Source organism: Orbicella faveolata, unplaced genomic scaffold, assembly GCF_042242905.1.
Source record: "Orbicella faveolata isolate gen_17 unplaced genomic scaffold, um_ofav_v1 contig_1, whole genome shotgun sequence".
NCBI lineage: Eukaryota > Metazoa > Cnidaria > Anthozoa > Scleractinia > Merulinidae > Orbicella > Orbicella faveolata.
Window position 1 is genome coordinate 14882781 of NW_028301536.1, and position 19588 is coordinate 14902368.

Here is a 19588-nt window from a genome sequence, read left to right on the forward strand (position 1 = left end):
CACGAAAAAGCTTAAAAATTCAAGCGTAGTGTATCACAAAACCAAGAACCCATTCGAAGCGAAAATTTGTGTGAATATTAGTTTTCAGCTGCTCTTATACATCATTAAGGTAAAATCTCAGAAAGATCAATAGTTTTGTAGTTCGAATTTTAGTGACGTCATGTGAAAACCAGCTATAGATTTTTGTTCAAACTTTGTCTACTGAATATTTGTCATATGATAACTTCAATTTTGAAATAAAAAAGGGGTGCCCATGCTCATTAAGGAGCAGTGAGGCATTGAAAATGCCCCATTTTTGCATTATTTAATGCTTATTATAAGAACGCATTCCCAGTAATTGTAACATCTTTGTAAGCCCGGACTCATAAGAACATGCATTAAACTACCGTCAATACATTGTGTCGGACCACAAATAAGCGTTTAATTTTGATTCAGACAGAAAGCTAAATCCTTGATTAAAAATTTGAACCAAATTTCTTGACGTGGTTACCGACTGCAAAATAGAAAAGACCACAGTGTCAGTCGGCTATTTTTCTTATTTATTCAATTTTCAGCAATAGAAATTAGATCAGTCTTTTCTCACGCAGAGCTTATGATTAGTTGATTACAACGACTGGAAAAAAAATTGGGGTGCCCATGCTCGTTTGTGAGCTAGAGCCATTTTTCAACTGAAAGAGCTCAATATCAAGGCAAAACCGTCATGTTTTCAATATGCGCGTGCACAAGCGCGCGCTTATGACGCCATAAATTATGCGCAGTAAGGATGCGCGATGCAAATGTGAGAAATGACCTTAAGAGTAAAACGAAATTTCTCGAACTTGATCCATAAAAGAAACACTTTGCCCAGTTTTCATCATCCAAATATCTTAACTTTGTTACATGTAAACATGGTAAATGATTTCCATCGCGTGAGATCCCGAGAAAGAACAGGGGTTCTTATATGAACCAATCACTTTTTAGAAGTAAATCTGCTGACTGTGATACGCTCATATCGCTGGCCATATTGCTCAAGATCTCGGTAATCGGATTTTACTGCATTTTCTTCACATTTAATTATTTTCTGGGCTTTGCCCAGCAGATTACTAGTCAGCATTATTACATCAGCTAATCGTAAAAGAAAATGGTTTTGAATTCAGGACTTACGGACCTTTTAAACCGAAACAGGTGAGATCCCCATGAAGTATTTATTACGTACGTAGCTCCGAAACAATTTGGTAATATTTATCGCTATTTTTTACATAGTAGATCGTTTTGAAATAGAGATTCAAAAGGCTGATAAATAGTAATAACGACTTTTATACCTAAGGAATTTACAGCATAGTCATATATAGAGAGGGTTTGTCCTCCATTCAGGCTATTTTGTTACCTGTTGTTTTGTTAGTGTCCCTTGAACAAACTGGGACAATGTCTAAATGGCTGATCGTTTCCCTGCAACTTTGTTACGTTCTGTTGCAATAATGGGTATTTTGGCTGACAGTCAATTCAGAACAACTTATCAACCCCATGTACGGTGACAACCAGAGGCAGTCAAGCTATTCTTTCTAGTTGCTTAGTGACAAAGCCTGCTTCCATTTTAATCAAGCTTATAACATAGCTTGCCAAGCTGGGCTACCAATGTCAGTGCATGTATGCTTGTGTCATAATCCAGTGTTGCATGATCGCTCTTGGCAATTTTTACAAAGAAATGTATGCCAGGGGGTAAGCGCATGCCCCCTGGCATACATTTCTTTGTTAAAATTGGCAAGGTTGGGGCCCCATTTTTCTGTGTGTCAGTAACAGATTCTTATGAAACTTTGCATATTTACTGAATTTAGCATGGCAAATTGATCTAAGAACTCAAGGTTTCTTTGTTTTTGTTTCTATGAAAAGTACAAAAAATTGTTGATACTGCATGACATTTTCGAGGTAGCCCTTTAAACTGCTATGCAATTTGTTTGTAATTTTTCCAGGCTGCCAGATGGTGGAGCACTATTACTCATCTTGCTGTATATCCCATGCGGTCTCTTCCTTGTAATATTTAGAATCTTCTTTGCACTTCAACTATTTCTAATATTGTCAATTTTACCTAAAGAGTCTTTTGTGAGAAGGTAAGAAATAGTAGGTATGTCCATGTATATAACATGTAGCCAACACCCCATTCCACTTCCACAATAAGATTTTAAATATTATTAATAAAAATAATTCTTCAAGCTTGAAAGAATATCTGAACCTTTCATGTTAATTGGCCATACGTATAAGAATGTAGCTAGGAATTAGCTGTCGGATAGTTTAACATGCTGAAATTTCACTAGAAAACCAAACTGTGGGATAATTTTGGAGGTGAAAATGCCTAAATAACTGTCTGAGCTGTTTTGTTAAACTCTATAATAATACATCAAGTTTAAAGAAAGGTTATCGCCACTGAAGTGGTGTGTGGTTATCTCTTATTTATTAACTATAGACTGAATCACTTCTAAGAATTTACATGTACCTCTCCTATTTCTTGTTAGAACTTTCTGTTTTGATAGAGAAGGTATATCAAACACTCAAGACAGTGTTTTACCACATTTCCAAACACCTTGAAGTTTGTCAAAATTACTCCTGTTCAGACGTCTTATTTTCAACTCTCTTCTCAGTGTTTTGGAAATGTGTTTAGACACCATCTCTAAATATTTAATTTATGTGATCAGTATGTTTTCTCATGGCAAAAGGGTGTACTTGTGAATTTAAATTAATCAGTGAGTTTTTAATGTCATTTAATGAGATCAAATCTAAATGTTTTCTGGTCATGTTGTAGGATTCTTTTTAGAGTCTCTTCTGCTATACTAGGCATAGCAGTCACCCAAGAGGGTTGTGAAAATTTTATCACAGGCCAGCATAAGGTACACATACCGGTAATATTCTTAAATTAAAAATGATTAATATTGTTACAAGAACCAGTTTGTCACAGAAGATATATTATTTGAGTTTTAACTGCCTATTATTAACACATACAGTTGTGAATACCTGTAAAGAAATTCGGTTCATTAATTGGACAAAAAAATTGACTGCTTTCAAAAACCCTCTTCACCTCATTTACTTATTATAATGATTTTTTTCAATCAAAAAAATTCCTGGATAGTGGCGACGTAACTCTTATCGTAACAACCAGTTATACATATACATGTGCATCATGCATCTTGGTAATCTAAGAGCTACTTGTACACAAACTCTTTTGTCAGGTCAAATGTGAGACAAATATACCTAACATGACTCTTCTTTTTGTTTTGTGAAATATTAGGTTGTTGTCAGCAATCATGTGACATCTCTGGATAATGTTGCCATTGAAACTATTCTTCCCAGTGTTATGGTAAGACCTACCATGAGTTATTATTAAACAGTTTCATTTAATAGAAAAATAATGTAATTATTCACACTCATCCTCATCGGGCCTATGAGGACTCTTGAGGCCGGAATGTAATTATTATTAAAATGTTATTGTTTGCCATGTAAACATATAGCACTGGAAGAAAAATTGATTAAATTACAGAAAGCAAATTTAATTATTGCATAGTTTACATACAATATATTGTACACCTCATATATTTCGTAACATTTCGTTAATGACACTGGAGTATGTTCATTATGTATGATTCGTGTCAACTGTAGAAGTACTTTAGGCATGCTTGCAGGTATGATGAATCCCTAAGGGGCTAGTAGGCTATTTAGGATTTTGTGAGTTATGCAAGAGCCACTTGAAGGCATCTCTTTCAACTTTGCGTTATTGTTTATTCACTTCAATCTGTATTTTCTCTATGGTGATGATGTAAACGCTCACTGTATCCTGTATCAATTAATGAAATGCCCGCCCCTGATGCTGTGTTTGTCTTAATTAAGATTAGTTACAAAATATTTTATAATCGTTTCAGGGTGATTAGAGTATAAGCAGATATTTTTGTGAGTTGTATAGTTTTTTAACAGAGCTCAGGAAATACAAATAATGAGCAAAATGACCATGCATATTGCATTTTAAACCATTTAATATCTAAAGGTTTTTATTATCAATAATTTTGGAATCCACTGTTTTGTCATTTTCTAGCATTTCAGCATCTAGTTGTTGAAATACATCCTGCATCATCTAAAAATTGTTCCGATCACATAAGTCATGTGCAAATGATGAAGACAAAATATGACTCTGCAGCTGTGCAAGTTCATATATCTTGCCCGTTCTCTTGACCTTTTGTGGTAAAAAGCATTTATTAATAGTGGTATAATAAAATTTAACATATTGAACGCTAGTAGTACACCTTTTACTTTAGTGCTTGTTGTTGTATCACTGGTGGAAATCTATGAGAGATCCCATGGGATGCTCAGGGATCTTACAGCAACTTGCAGTCTACACAGGTTTCTGTAGGCTGTTTGCAAATATATTTCAGGTCCCTGCAAAGATCCTCAAGGATTTTTGCAGAGACTTCAATGGTCTTGTGAGGTTCTCAACAATATTAAGTTTCCAGGAACTTGACAGGGACATGAAGTACCTTGCAAGATCCCACAAGATCTTCCAGGGAGGATCTGGATAAGAACCCTGAAAGATAAATTCAACGATCCCAGTGCAGGTCTTCAATGATCTTTAAGAGCTTACATGTATTTTAAAGGTGATTAACCAACAGTGAGCAGTCTCAATGTCTGTTATTTCAGCCATACAGTAGATGTGATTGTCCATGGCTCATTAAGTGGCTCCTGGGATATGAAGACTTAAGTGATGACAAAGACAAAGAAAATACAGATAGCAAGATCAAGGAATACTTGCAAGGTGTGAAAACACATAGTTATTGTTAGTTATAATTCGTGGCAAATGTTTATGAAAATGTAAAGCTCTGCAAAATGTAATACAACTAACACTGATTCAATTAATACTACATGGAAATGGAAATGGATCAGGTTTCAATATGCATTTACTGAGCATTTAACTCAGCAGGAACTGCCAATTGGAACATGCACTTTAAACTCTTTACTTGGTAAATTAAATTATAATTGACTAATTTTAAATTTGAATTTTTAGCACCAGAACTTTGTTCCTCGACAGAGCTGCCTTTATTTTTGAAACCATAAACATTGTACATGTATCTCCATGCTATTTGTTTACTCAAACAAGAAAATCAATAATTAAATTAATTAATAAAAGTTTATTACCAAAAGAATGTCCAGACCTAAATAAATGAAAAACTTCGGTTGATAAATTATGTGCAGCCATGTAATTTGCATAGAGTGTTACTTATTACTTTATTTACTTATAAGCCATGCTGATTAGATTTTGTTCTCTGATCATTACTCAGGGTCTGGTGTTCCTCTTCTAGCATTTCCAGAAGAACAAATCACTAATGGAAAGAGAGGCCTTCTGAAGTTCAAGTATGTTCTGAAAAGTCATTCAATAGAAACATAAAGTGTGTTTAAAGCCTTTGAAACCTGTTGTCTTTTAAAATATACTTGGTAAAATTTAATATACACTGAAAATTTGTGGAAAAGGAGGCTCCAGACATTGATAATCATTTACATGTAATTGTTGGAAAAGTTGGATACTGATGTGTCATGAAGGCATTCTATTCTTCCAGTTAATGGTGTTATATTCTTGTTTATACTGCAGCCCATGGTGTTTTCAATTTAGCAGCACTATATTGCCTGTAAGTCATTTTAGTTGAGTTGGTCTGTCTTCTTTTTCTGTTGAAACTTAAATATATGTCTTCCACAACTGCTTTTAATTTGCTTCTGATGTATCAGAGATGTATTATGAATCAGTTGAAGTTATTTCTCAAAAATAACCCACTTATTGAGGCTTCATAATGTGCACTTTTCTTGCCATGTGACACATAATGCCGCCTCCACAGTATTCCTTCAGGTGATCCAGCCCTGTGTCATGTCTAATTTTGGGCCTTACGCCATGAACGATGAGCTGAAGCCAGCTCTTTCCAGGTTATTTTGGGCCATCCCCACTTTCTTTTCCCACCTGGCATAACATACCTTCTTACCTGATGTTGTGCATGTTCTTTCTCAATTATTATAATTATGCCCAATCTATTGCCATTCCATTTCTTTCATTTCTCTGAGTACCAAATTCTCACAAATTCTAGTTTTTGTTGCATGGTTTAATGGTGATCATTGTATGTCATTCTTGCAGGTTTTAATCTCAGTGAGACGTCCTCTGATTGTCCAGATACCTCCTGTGAGTTTCCAAATTGTTCTTGTTTTTAAGATAAATGCAGTTCAGGGTTTTTGAGCATTGCCAAATATGTTAAATGCATAGCTGATTGCTGGACAGGGGTTTGGAAGATTCTTCTGAACCTGAGATCCTGTTTGATATTTAAAGTTACATGCACCTTGAAAGCAGTGTTAATGTCAGGTTAAGTCTACATCAGCCAAAATGTGCCAGTCCATACAACTGCCATTGAAGCTTATGCCAATTTCTCTAGCCGCACTAAGTGACTACCAGTATTCTTACTCTCCCTGGATGGGATCATGCTAGTCCATTACAGGGCAACTCCCAGGATTAAATTTACCAGTGTTTATTTATACAGGTGGATGGGGAGAGGTGCTCTGACAGTGAAGTGATTTGCCTGAGAATGTGCAATGTAATGAACAAAGCCAGGGCTTGAACTCAGACTGGTTAATCTGGAGTCTAGCACACTGACCACTAGGCAACCACACCTTTCACACCCTTAGAGCAAAGACTGTGAACAAAACTCACCCCAACCTACAGTGATGTGCACTTCACCATGAGCAATCAAAATCTAACTAAGATGTCTGCAGGTGGAGTTTAATGCATGGAGATCTATTTGACAACTCTACCTCCTGCTCCACACTGATTGGTCAATCTAACAGAATTTAGTAAATGGTTTGAATCCAGGAGTATCAGTAGTTCCTATAGTGTGATCGTTTGGGTGAGGGTAGTTCTAAAAAGAACTGTTGTTGATGACTGACATCAGACACCAACAACAGTTCTTTTCAGAACTACCCTCACCCGGACAATCACACTATACGAACTGCTAACAGAATTTATTAGAAAGCTGTTGATTTTTTTTTTGTTCTGTTGGTACATGCAGCATGTTTTAGAGAGTGGTTGGTGGCAAGATTTGTTCTGGTCCATGTTTGTTCCATATACACTATATCATATCAGGTTAGTACTCACATAACACCGCCAGATCAGAGACATTTGCAATTAATCTGCATTCATGATTTGGAATGAAATTTGATGGGACGATATTCTGTAAAAGTGTGTACATGTGTATGCGTGTGAAAATAATATCTGAAAACTGAGCAATACCTTAAAATTCTGAAAATAAGCCCCACCATGTATAAGCCCCTCCATATACAGGTGTAGAAGACCCCAAATCTGAAACACAAAAATACCTCCTATAATAAGCCCCTCCGAATATAAGCCCCCGCGGGCTTGTATTTGGAAATTATCCTCAATTATACAAACCAAAGCAAACTACACATAGAGCGTTTTCCATTTACCAAAAAATTCTGGAAATTCTGGTTGGGATGTAAATGGAACACGACTTTCTGGTTCATTCCACTGGAAATTTTCTGGAATAAACGGAATTCCTGAAAAGGTAGTCCCATTTTCCCGGTGGAAACTTCCGAATGGAAAATTTATGTTCCATTTACAGATTTCTCGTCTTTATCACCAGTTCCATGCCTTTCGTGGTCTTTTAAGCTCCCTCGTGTTTGAACAAAAATGGTGGCTGATCAGGGTCAGTTTTCTCAAAGCTTTTTGCAAACAAACTTTCAGGGCTACTACGAGTGCTCTGCTTGCCAAGTTCTAGCGCCAGATCTAGAAAATTTATTGTAGCACGAAGGTGCTGCATATAAAAGCGGTAGGTAGAAATTCTTGCTTGTTTGAAGCTTTTTTTGCCGGTGCACGTTTCCCGCGTAAAATATTGCATGAACAGCTCTGAAGAGTTCTTTTGTAATTCTTCGTTCACAGGTGAAGTTTCTACCACTGTAAACCTAGAAAGATGGGAGGATGTAGATGTGAGACTTCTCATAACCACATATGCCAATAATAAGCATTTGTTTGGCGGGAAAGCAATGAAGAAAGATTTATTTGAGAAAATAGCAGAACAGTTTACTAAGGCCTCCATTTTGAATATTCATGGGAGATTCAGAGAAGCGACAGAGAGGGGCCTGTGAACGAATGGGACTTGTGACAAATGGAACGCGCTTTTCCCAAATGGAAATTCCCAATAGAAATTTTCCGAAAGTTTTTGTAAATGGAAAACGCCCATAATCACCATTATCAGGAAGCCTTTTTTAGTCATAGAAGAATGATTCCGTGCACTAAAGCAATGTGGTGAACAAGTGTTGAAGTTTATTGTCTTTTACACAATTTGCTTCCCACTCGCGCCTATTTGAAAGGAAGTTTGATCCCGCCACCCTGAACCCAAACTCCCTCTGGTGCTCCTCACTTTTCACTTGTTATCTTTGCGGTTATAGAATGTATCGTTCCATCTTTGAGCATGGGACCTAAAATCTGTGCCAGAGGTTCCAGAATATGGCCCACAACAGCTTCTTTCTTGCTGGTATCTTCAACTTTCATCTTCAAAAATTTTGACACAAATTTCTCTCCAATTATAAGCCCAGCCAATTTTGAAACGCAAATTTCCGTCCTATAATAAGCCCTTCTGAGTATAAGCCCCTTCCAAAAATAAGCCCCTCAAAAAGGTCCTGTGAAAAATATAAGGCCCGGGGCTTATTTTCAGAATTTTATGGTATGCCCTTTGAATTCCCCTTCAGGCTATTAATGAGACATTTTATTGCTGGTATTATCCTTTAAAGAAACCACGTTAAGGTTACAATAAGTGGGAATTTAAGTGGGAATTTATTTTAATTTGACTGTGTATTTCTTTTCCTCACAAACTCCCCCTCATGTTTCTTCATGTATCACTTGCTACAGGTGTGGAAACAGATAAAATTTATTGTTTCTATTTTGTTTAAATAGTTAAATAAATGATAAATTGTGTTATTTAATTATTGTCAAAATATTGTCACAAAATACATTTCTGTTACTTGCAGGGTACTTCCTCCAATAGAAACAAAGTCAGATGATGTTGGTGGTGATGTACAGAAGGTACATGTATGTTCCCTTTAGACTGTAGTGTATGTACCCTGCCTCAGGCTTCTTATCTCTGTATTATTTGTAGGTATCCAATATTAATAATTTAAGATAATTACTTCTGTTTCTTACTAATTTTCAAAATCATAGTTGACTTTGTCAGTAAAACAAAAACCTCAAGGACCCTCAAATCAGTTTGCAAGCTACAAATTAGTCAGTTACATGTCTGTGATTGATAGATAGATTGATTGAGTGATTGGTTGGTTGTTAGACTGATTTGATCAATGGATCAGTTTTGTTGATTGGTTGGCTGTTATATTGATTGTTACATTGATTTCATGGATTGATTGATTGTCTTGATTGATTGATTTGATCGATTTATTGATTGATTGATTGGTTGATTGATTAGTTGATTGATTGGTCGGTTGGTTGTTAGTACTTAGGATTGATGGCTAGTCAGATTGATTTGAATTATTGGTTGATTGCTTGATTAGTTGATTGGTTGATTGATTGATTAGTTGGTTGATTGGTCGGCTGGTTGTTAGTACTTAAGATTGATTGCTAGTCAGATTGATTTTAATTATTGGTTGATTGATTGATTAGTTGGTTGGTTGATTTATTGGTTGTCATGATTGATTGATTGATTGATTGATTGATTGATTGATTGATTGATTGATTGATTGATTAGTTGGTTGGATAGTTGGTTGGCTGGTTGGCTGGTTGATTAGTTTATTGGTTGCAATAAGTGAAGGGCTTTGGGAAAGAGTGTTCTCAGAAACATATGAGTAAAAAAGCTAGTTAATATTAAGTAATCAAACAGGTTCTTGTGATGACACCTTCTCATCATGTTAAATAGTAAATCCAAATACTTTCTTTTATTATTTCTGTAGCACATGGCCAGTGCTTTTGGAGTGACTGCCACAAATTTTACAGCTCAAGATGTGAATGAATTAATAAAGCAAGCAGGTATGACTTTTACTACCATATACTTCCTTTTCACTTGTCGTTGAAAATTTGTCCAAATTCTGTTCCAGGTTTTGTTCAAGAGGTGATGTAAAGATTAATTTGTTCTCTTTTCATAGAAAGTTATTAAAAGCATAAATGATAAGTGAAATGGTGACTTGGATAAAGTGAAATAAATGAAGAAGCATTCTCAAGTCGAATTACTCAGAAAAAATAATTCGATTCGAGAATGCTTCCTTGTTTATTTAATAAAAACATGTTCTTGTACATTGTGTAAGTTTGTAGAAATCAACTTAGTATTAAAAACTAATGATAAAACGCTGCAATGTTTCAACCTTCCTGAGGTCAGTTTCAAGTGTGATTCCATGTTGCCTTGAAGCCAGTTTATATTTGAATAAATTGATGTTTCTATAAGCCTCATGCTAATTCTAGCCTGTGTTGCAGACACTACCTACCGCAGGCTACTAGCATCTGCAAAGTAGCACACAAATCCTTGTTCTAGACCTCTGACGAAGAAAACAAACACTGGAAGTTGCTTTTGAAATCTTTCTTAATTCTAACTGGTTATTGCCAATACTCCCGTGGACCCCACAAATGATTGTGAAAAATTTATAGAGGTGTTAAAAATTACGAAGTGACAGATAACATTGTATGCCAAATGGTCAAATGGCTCTACTCTGCTTAAAAGTCCTCATAATAACACAGCATAAAATGCCCTTCAAAAAAAAATGTGAAGCAAAACAAGGTTGAGAGACCGAAATGCAAAAAAAAAAAGAAAGAAAAAAAAAATGGGAAGACATGCCAATGTCATGAACCGTTGGAGTCCATGTAATTTAACACAACAAACCATTCAGGCAAACTAAACACCAAAATGTAGTTTCCATTTAGAACCTGCTGAATGATCTGTGGGTTTTCATCATTTGTGATGGAAACAGCTGGAATACCCGAATTGGCTGGAGACTCAGAGTACTGAACTTGGTCCTCCATCAGCGATCGCAACAGCCAGATAACAACAACAACGCTTGAACCATGGGGTTTGTTATTTGTGATGTTCGCAATGATCAGAAGGCATTGAAATATTAAGGGCTTCCCAAAACCAGTAGGTAGATTAAAAAACACTTTTTCTGTAGGGAGAATAATCAGTGAGGAGATTGGTCACTTTGAACTGAGATTTTACTGTTTCAAAAGCAGCAATCCACTTCTCCTTGCTAGCGTGCATTTATTATTTCCACTCGTGGATTGTTTCTGGTTATAGATAGATAGTGGGAGGTTCACTTCATACCCGATGAGAGTGATTTATTGCCAATTAAACAATCGTTTTATGAAAAGACCAATCACACACAACTACTCAGATCCTAGTGGTTCATTGGGGGTCTCAGACAAGGATTTGTGCACTAATTTGCAGCCAGTTATTTGCAGGTAAATTTCTGTCTGCGATGCAGGCTAGCTAATTCCTGAGAAACCCTTATTAAACGGCCACCTCTCTTTTCCCTTAGGGTGGCCTCTTAATAGAGGTCAGGTTTGACTGTTATGCCAATAATTGTCAGTGATTTTAGAAAAATACAGAATATGGGACAAAGCCATTTATGATTATTACTGACAATATCACTTAATATGTAATCTTTATTTTGTAGCGCAAGCAAGGGTTCAGGCTCATGAAACTAGATCAGTCCAAAATGGTAGCACCCCTTCCAATCAGGACAGTGCAAGTCCCAACACAAGGCTCATGCAAATGGTACAGCAAGTAAAGGAAGTACTACCACAAGTTCCTTCTCCATCTATAGCAAGAGACTTGAGTAAGTTGGCAGTCTGCAATCTATCTCAGTCTTGTCCTGTTTTGATCAAAGGGACTAATAAGAGGAACCCTGTGAATCATTTAAACATACATGTAAATAATCATTCAGGTTTTCCTTTTGGTCTTTTCCCAAGTTTTTTTTTAAATCATCAGTGAGATTGATTACCAGGCAATAGACACATTTTCTCATCTCGAAGTTAACTTGGATGGATTTGGTTAGAGCAGGAACTTTGAATCCAAAATTTTTAAGTAGAAACTTGGTTGAAGAGTGTTGTTTATGTGTTGGGTCATGATTTAGTCTGCAAGGAGGAAGTAGGGTACGTAGTATACCAAAGACCATCATGTTGGCTATGCCTCTTGGCTTATTCATTTCTCGGTGAACCATAACTCCATAGACCCTTTGTATAAATGGTGCCTAAATTTGGATAACTTCAATACTCTGTACATCCTTGGCCTCGTACTTTTGTTTTCAGACAGAGGATTTTTCACATTAATGTGAGGCTTAGAATGTATAAGTACTGTTATTCAAATATTGGCACTGTTTATGCAAAGGGTCTATTGTCAAACAGTTTTCTACTAGTTTCATTTCGTACTTATAAATGAAAAGAAAAACAATTAATGTAAACCTCAGTTTAATTTTTTGTTTGTAAACAAAGGCCGTACACACTGCGTTGACACAACCATTACCAACATTCTGGAGGGAAGAGTTAGTTATATACCAGAGAAAGAAGGAAATGAGGCCAAATCAACTAGTGATGTTCAAAGTACTTCTTCAGGACTTTCTAGTGAGGTAGGGTGGCATCTTCAACAATTTCAGTACCAAGCACAATGATTATTTTAAAATTAAATAACTAATTCTCTGTATTGATGGGTTTGGTTCTATAATAAAGAGAACTTGGCACTGCCAATAAACCAACCAAGTTCAAGGTACTATATAATTATGGAAAGTTACAGATCCTCACTTTTTCTCCTTCAATTTATGACCCAAGAACAAAGGCCATAAATCAAAAGGGGAAATGAGGATCTGTAACTTCAGTATAGACCAAGAAGACAAGAGTGGTACGATATTATTAATATCTTTGAGGCCTTAAGCGTCCCATGGTGCAACAAGGACAACTGAAATTGTTGCTAAACAAAATGTTCAACACATTCATTTGCCATGAGATACTGCTAAATATGCAACAACATTCCAGCATTCTGTTTGACTCTGACAATTCTCTTCTCTTCCAGACAACACCAACCAGACCACAGACAATAACATTTTCACGCCTTCCAGATGAAAGGCAAAAACTTCTCAGTCAAAGAAAGAAAGAAATGTTAGAAAATGCGAGAAGGTATTAAATGATTACTATCATTAGATCACAATTCTGACCTTTCTCTCCATGGCGCCTCTGCTTGGAGAAAAAAGTAAGCAGTCATACTTTTAACAATTTCTAATGTTGTTGTTTTCCTTCTGTTTCAGGCGCTTTAGAAACAGTCAGGCTTAGGATTCCAGTTATTTGCTGAGACCTGCCTGAAAGTTATGCTGGGTCATTGCTGCCCCCTCCACCTCCCCACCCTGTCCCCTTCCCTAACATCTCTGTTGTGTTGATGTGATGTGCACCATCATTTGAGTTTAGAAAAAGAAGAAAAAAAAACTGTTAGTCCATTCTTTAAAATCTTATTCATTTGCCAGAAACCTGAGCATCAACCCAGGTAACACTTTGGCAGATGTTCAGTTCAACGTGTTCATTTTTGGGCGGGGTGAAGTAATATTTCAGAGGAGAAATTATGAGATATTTAATTGCAAACGCAAGTTATCACATACACTGTCATTTGTCTTTGCCGCTATCATTGTTTTAAAGGCCTACTCTCACCTATATGCATGGCACATAATGAAAAGTTTTCATTTTATGAAAACCTGCGAAACTTGTCTGAAAGAATGGGGAGTTGCCATTTGAAGTTTTGTGTGCTGGACAAAGTTGCAAAACGATCCCTTAAAAGAAAGGGTACTTAAAATTGCAGGCTCAGGATGGACCTGATTTGAAAATAATATAGCCAAGAACAATTTGCAGAATCTCAGAAAACAAGCAACACTGCAGGAAAAAGTCTGCTCAATAGCATTTATTGAATAATGATTATTCATACAGGTTTTCAACAAAAAAATAATTTAAAGTTTAAGTTAGAATTCTAAGTTTGATGGGTCAGACTTGCAAGTTAGAACGACATCCATTGACTTTTAGTGTTCTGTGACTGACATCACAATGGTTATGGGGATGAAACTGTTAACTATAGAAAGTTGTTGCTAAGGCTCCCAGTTTGTGGTTAGCACAAATTTTGCATTAATTATTAACTTCTAACTAAGCATTGTTATGTTGTTGTTTAAAAGTTGCTGTCAGAGTATAAATAAGAAACCAAGAAAAACAGGTGTGATCTGAGAAATGTCTTTTTATTAGCAGGAGTTCAGTTTTTGCAATGACTAATAAAACCTACAAGGGCAAAGCATTTTCTTTAAAACAGAGTTTTAAAATTACTTGACAATGTTGTTTACATCTTAATTTCATATTGCTTTGTTGATCTCAATTTATTTTTGACTTGTGCCTATACGTGAACAGTGCCCTTAAACAGTTCTTATACAAATGACTTAAATTCTGCTTTGTCCTCAACATTTGGAAACAAAGCATTTTCTTTAAAACAGAGTTTTAAAATGACTTGACAATGTTGTTTACATCTTAATTTCATATTGCTTTGTTGATCTCAATTTATTTTTGACTTGTGCCTATACGTGAACAGTGCCCTTAAACAGTTCTTATACAAATGACTTAAATTCTGCTTTGTCCTCAACATTTGGAAACAAAGCATTTTCTTTAAAACAGAGTTTTAAAATGACTTGACAATGTTGTTTATGTCGTAATTTCATATTGCTTTGTTGATCTCAATTTATTTTTAACTTGTGCCTATACATGAACAGTGCCCTTAAACAGTTCTTCTACAAATGACTTAAATTCTGCTTTGTCCTCAACATTTGGAAAACATTGAAGACATAGGTGTGATATGGAAGTAGCAGAATGTACATCTTTGACCATGAAGTTCACAAAACAGCCCTTTACATCATTTTCTCCGACGCTGGCACTGTCATTGTGAACAACAGTCAAATAGGGTGATTTCTTTGAATGTTCGTTTGGTTGTCTTTCAGTAAAACTGTCACTTGTTGAAATAACCCCTTCAAATGTCTTGTTTACTGTTGAATCTGTACTATTGCTGTGCATTTTGCTGCTGCATTCAGAGTTGCTCGTGATATTGTGTAGGCTTTCCAGAAAGACTTTTTTATCCCTGTTCAACTGGCTTGCTATAGACTGAAGTTCTTTCTTTGCTTTTCCGCTACCTGCATTATTGAGAAAAGCCAAATAATTACTCTGCGAGTCAAAAAACGGTGAACACTTTGTTTTGATTTTTACAGGTCGATAATTGTGTACTGACTAATCACAATAATGTTCAGGACATGCGAGCAAACCTCAAAAGGTCAAACTAGTTACCACTGCTGTTTGCAGTTTTGTTTTCTCGTGCCTGGCTGGCTTTTTTCTTGCTTCACAATAACATTCTACAAATATTTGTGGTGTTCACAGTTTTCTGAGTTTCCCAGTGAAACGTGTGTGCGTAAACCTGAAAGGTTTACAAAGACTGTGTTTTCAGCCTTTGGCTATACTATTTAATGTTGTACTAAAGGAATGCATTGCAAGCAAAGGGCTACAGTTATCTTATGATGCAATTAGGCAATTCCATAGGCCTGCAATGCATGCAAATGACTAACATAACTTTCTGCACGCATTGCGTGCCTGTAACACTAGGTGACTTTTAGGTGCTTTACCACTTCAGGGTATCTGGTCCAGAACAATCTCGATGTTTTGCACCACTGAGAGGTAACCAAATATCATAGGTCTGCAACGCATGCCAAGGAATACAGCTACGTACCCTCTGCATGCATTGCATGCCTATAACACTATAGTAGAATCCCAGTAACTCGAAATCTGAAGGGAAATGAACAAGTTCGAGTTAGCGGGGGTTCAAGTTATCGGGGTCGATTGAATATCCAACTTGCCAAGTTAATAATTGATAGTTTGCTGATTTTTCAGCACTTCAGTATACAGTGACTGCTAAAGGCACCGCATCCAGTATGACTAATGATTGTCAAATATGTGAATGCTCGGTTGCACTAATTAAAATCAAATTGCTGTGGTGTTAGTTTTGAGTGTTTTTACTGATTACACAACAAGATAAGCTAATGGGATGACATCCCTGGTGAGTTACATGAACCAGAATTTGAGTTATCAGGGTAAACTTTTATCAAGGGAAACGAAATTTAGATCGAGTTAGCGGGGAATTTGAGTTATCCGAGTTCAAGTTAACCAAGTTAAAATGTCTGAAAAGTGGGGTCAAATTCAAGGAAAATGGGATTTGGTTCGAGTTAGCGGGAATTCAAGTTATTCGAGTTCAAGTTACCGGGGTTCTACTGTATTACATTGTACCATAGGCCTGTAAAGTGTGCCAACGTTTTCAATAACCTCAAGTTAGATCATATCATTCTATACCTATGGTTCAGTATTAAGAAAACTAAACTTAGAAGAAATACTATTATCATGACTGTCAGTATATACGTGTACTAACCTTTTGCCTCAGAAATGAGCTTAGCTATATACTTTCTAAGAACTTGATCAGCCTGGTGCACTATACTTGTAATGCAAGCTGCTCTAGACCTCTCCTGTCACAAAGAAAACAAGAGAAAATGAAAGGCAAATAACTATTTAGACTGAAGATTCATTCTTTCTGACAAAACACCCTCTGAAAATATCAGCTATCTTCTATCTCCTCAGGAACTTAAGGTCCTCCCTGGCACTTGCTATTACACAATCCAATATTTATTCATGCTGGTAAAATATATTGTGTTAAAGCCATATTCAGATAAAAGACTGTGAGACGTTCCTTAGTCTAAAAGTGTATGTCAGAGAAAACAGGTTAAACAGCAGATCAAACAAACAAGTTTGCAAGCTTAGGTCCTGTTTAATCCAACCTTGCAACTAGATATTTATTTCCAACCTTCTCTTCAATGTCTTCAACAGCCTGAAGCATTGGGTGCGTTAGAACTTCAGTAGCAAGACGGGCGACACTTTCCCTAATGTTAAGAAAAAGCTGTCATCAGGTTTTAGGATGTAAGCCTTTTTATCACACAAATAGCAAACAGACATGTCATGTCAAAACAGTTCACTCAAATAAATACAGCTATGAACAAAAAGGTCATCACAAACTATCAGATAATGTCTGTATTTATTACCTTTGCCATTGCCTAGTAACTCATAATTTATTACTACTGACATTTCATTCGACAGAAAAAGAAACTGAGTAAAGAAATTTGCCTTTTGTTTCAGTCTGAACAACTGTAGAACTGTCCTCAGAAGCTCAAGCTTATGATTGCCTGATTCATTCATTGATATCTTCTTGACAATTAATACTGAGAATGAAATTGTGTTTCATTCTTTTTTCTGTCCAATAACCATAACAGACCACACATCCCAGAAGAATATAGACTAAGTAACCTGGCAAATCCCCATCTCTTCAGTGCAATATTTATTTTTCACATGCATTTAAACTAATACATACATTATTTCAACATCCAGTTCTTCTTCAGCTTTTATAGTAAGACTGTACTGTTCCCAAGGAAACTTGTCAGGTTCTGGGGGTTCCATTTTACTTAACATATTCCTCATGGTGTTTGAGGCAACTGGATGGCTCCTTAAGCTGTTTCGTGCCTCGGCAATTTCAAGTGAACATTCCAAGAACACTTCTGCAAAACCAGCACTGTCTTCCTTAAAAGAAAACAATAACTGCTTAAATGCAATTCTCAGTTAAGGTAGCCTGCGTAGCTGGCGGGATTTCATGTGCAAGTGCTTTTGTATTGGCGGCGAAGCCGCAAGGTCATCTTATGTAGCCATCTGGGTAATTGCTGATGTGAAAAGGACTGTTGTTAGTGTCAGAGCTGCCCTGTGAGTTAGTGAGTTGTCCTTTCTTAGGACTAACCTCTCCTGATCACGCAAGCGGTGAAAAACTGACCCTTCTGGACCAAAAACAGTTCCATCAGAAAATGGAAGAAGTAAAATTAATGTATTTCAAGTGCTAAGGTATAACGTTCCAAATGCATCAGGCTCAATCTACCAAATCTCATTCAAAGCATAGTGGGACAAAAAACAATTAACTTACATTTTCTTGCCATTTGGACATACTCGTACCGCATGCTGTGATAAAACATGTTATCATCCACTAATATAACATGAGGACAACCATTCCACCTATGGCAACACACATAACATGTCACTTGTCTTTTTTATGACCTGACCTTAGCAGGCTACTGTAGTTACCCTCAAGTACAAAACAAGGGAATGTCATGAAGCAGTGCTGACCCTGCGCATAGTTAGTAACTATGCCCTGTGGATTAGTGAAGGTTCACATCTATATTGTATTGACCAAGAAAGTTGAAAACCTCTACTTCCTGGGTGTAGATTTTATCCTTAGACAGACCTTGCCTGTACCTTCCACAAACAGACGTCCCAAAAGGAGCCACAAGAATGGTGTTTGTTTCTGGAATCCTCCACAGTTCAAACCATTGTCAGTATTGTTTTTTCTTGGGGGGAGGGGGGGGTAAGTAGGAGAGTAATGATAATAAATTGTCATGGAATGTCAACAACTAATTCTGTTGGATTTACAGGAAAAACACTTGAATACTTGGGCAAAATCAATGACCTGACTGACCTGACCCAAACCAGTTTCTATCTATCTGTTTGGGAGAATATAGATGACCTAGCCAAGGGGGTGACATGAGGGTAGTCAAGTGATCTTCTCAGAACACTTCTTGCATGATGCAATTGAATGCACCATACCCCATAGCTAGATTGTCTATATTTTTCAACCTGATAATTTTAAGTGATAGGGTTTAAACCACAACAGGGACACCCAAGTACTTGGGGAACCAGGAGGGAGTGGGGGTGGTGGAAGTTAAAATTGACACTCCCAGATACTTTTTTTCTGTCAGTATTTGAGGTTCTGTTTTAGGGGGAACGAAATTCAATTCAATCCAATTTTAGCACAAAAAAACCGAGCTCTAAGAGCATTTCTTATCCACTCAAAAATAAAAAACAAGCTGAACTAATTTTTTTTTTCGGTTTTTACCTCCAGTCATTCGAAGCAATACAAGAGCACTTTCTTTCCTGCCTGGATATACTTTTCAGAAAAAATTTCCAAAAGTCCTGAAAAGTGGGCAACCCTTTCATCTCTAGTTCTTCCACTTCTGTTTTTGGCCCGTCTGTTTCATCTTTGTTTAAATTGTTTTCTATCATATTCATAATTTTATCCACCGCTTCGAGGATAAGCTTCCTAAATTGTTTCCATAAGGAATATTTGGAAGGGTTTATAGAACCACCGAAAGGCGATCCCTCGTCTTTTTCAACACTGTTGTCATCGGTCCTCTCTTCCAAATCGTTCTGAAGTTGTTTTGCAACGCTTCTAGGACTGCCATGTACATCCAAATCGGACGGAATCAAATCATCATAACACACATATATCGTGTGTACAGAATCGCCTTTGGTTTTCTGCATGTACCGTTGTAACTCTGTGGCAAATGTCGACTTTCCAGAAGCGGGTATTCCACAAATTAACAATACTGCAGAACGACATCCTTCGTCCGCCATGTTGAAATGAGGATCACGAGAGAGGTTGGGACGAATCCCCCATCA

General features: G+C 36.6%; 2 protein-coding genes across 2 annotated transcripts; one reads left to right on the plus strand and one right to left on the minus strand.

Annotated features, from left to right (window-relative positions):
* Positions 1–1002: 1002 nt before the first annotated feature.
* On the plus strand, positions 1003–14324 carry LOC110061379 (lipid droplet-regulating VLDL assembly factor AUP1-like). Its single transcript, XM_089291352.1, has 15 exons — positions 1003–1164; positions 1950–2087; positions 2777–2861; positions 3260–3328; positions 4657–4771; positions 5295–5367; positions 5603–5639; positions 6134–6178; positions 7056–7129; positions 9031–9085; positions 9961–10036; positions 11668–11829; positions 12485–12618; positions 13059–13162; positions 13291–14324. Exons 1-15 carry the CDS (start codon positions 1121–1123, stop codon positions 13313–13315), a joined length of 1236 nt encoding a protein of 411 aa, XP_089147478.1. The 5' UTR covers positions 1003–1120; the 3' UTR covers positions 13316–14324.
* LOC110061293 (L-seryl-tRNA(Sec) kinase-like) lies at positions 13917–19552 on the minus strand. The gene is made up of 6 exons (XM_020768139.2): positions 19026–19552; positions 18060–18148; positions 17463–17664; positions 16902–16977; positions 16473–16566; positions 13917–15192 (listed from the first exon to the last, which is right to left on the minus strand). The coding sequence occupies exons 1-6, from the start codon at positions 19541–19543 to the stop codon at positions 14765–14767; spliced, it is 1407 nt and encodes a 468-aa protein (XP_020623798.1). The 5' UTR covers positions 19544–19552; the 3' UTR covers positions 13917–14764.
* Positions 19553–19588: the final 36 nt, after the last annotated feature.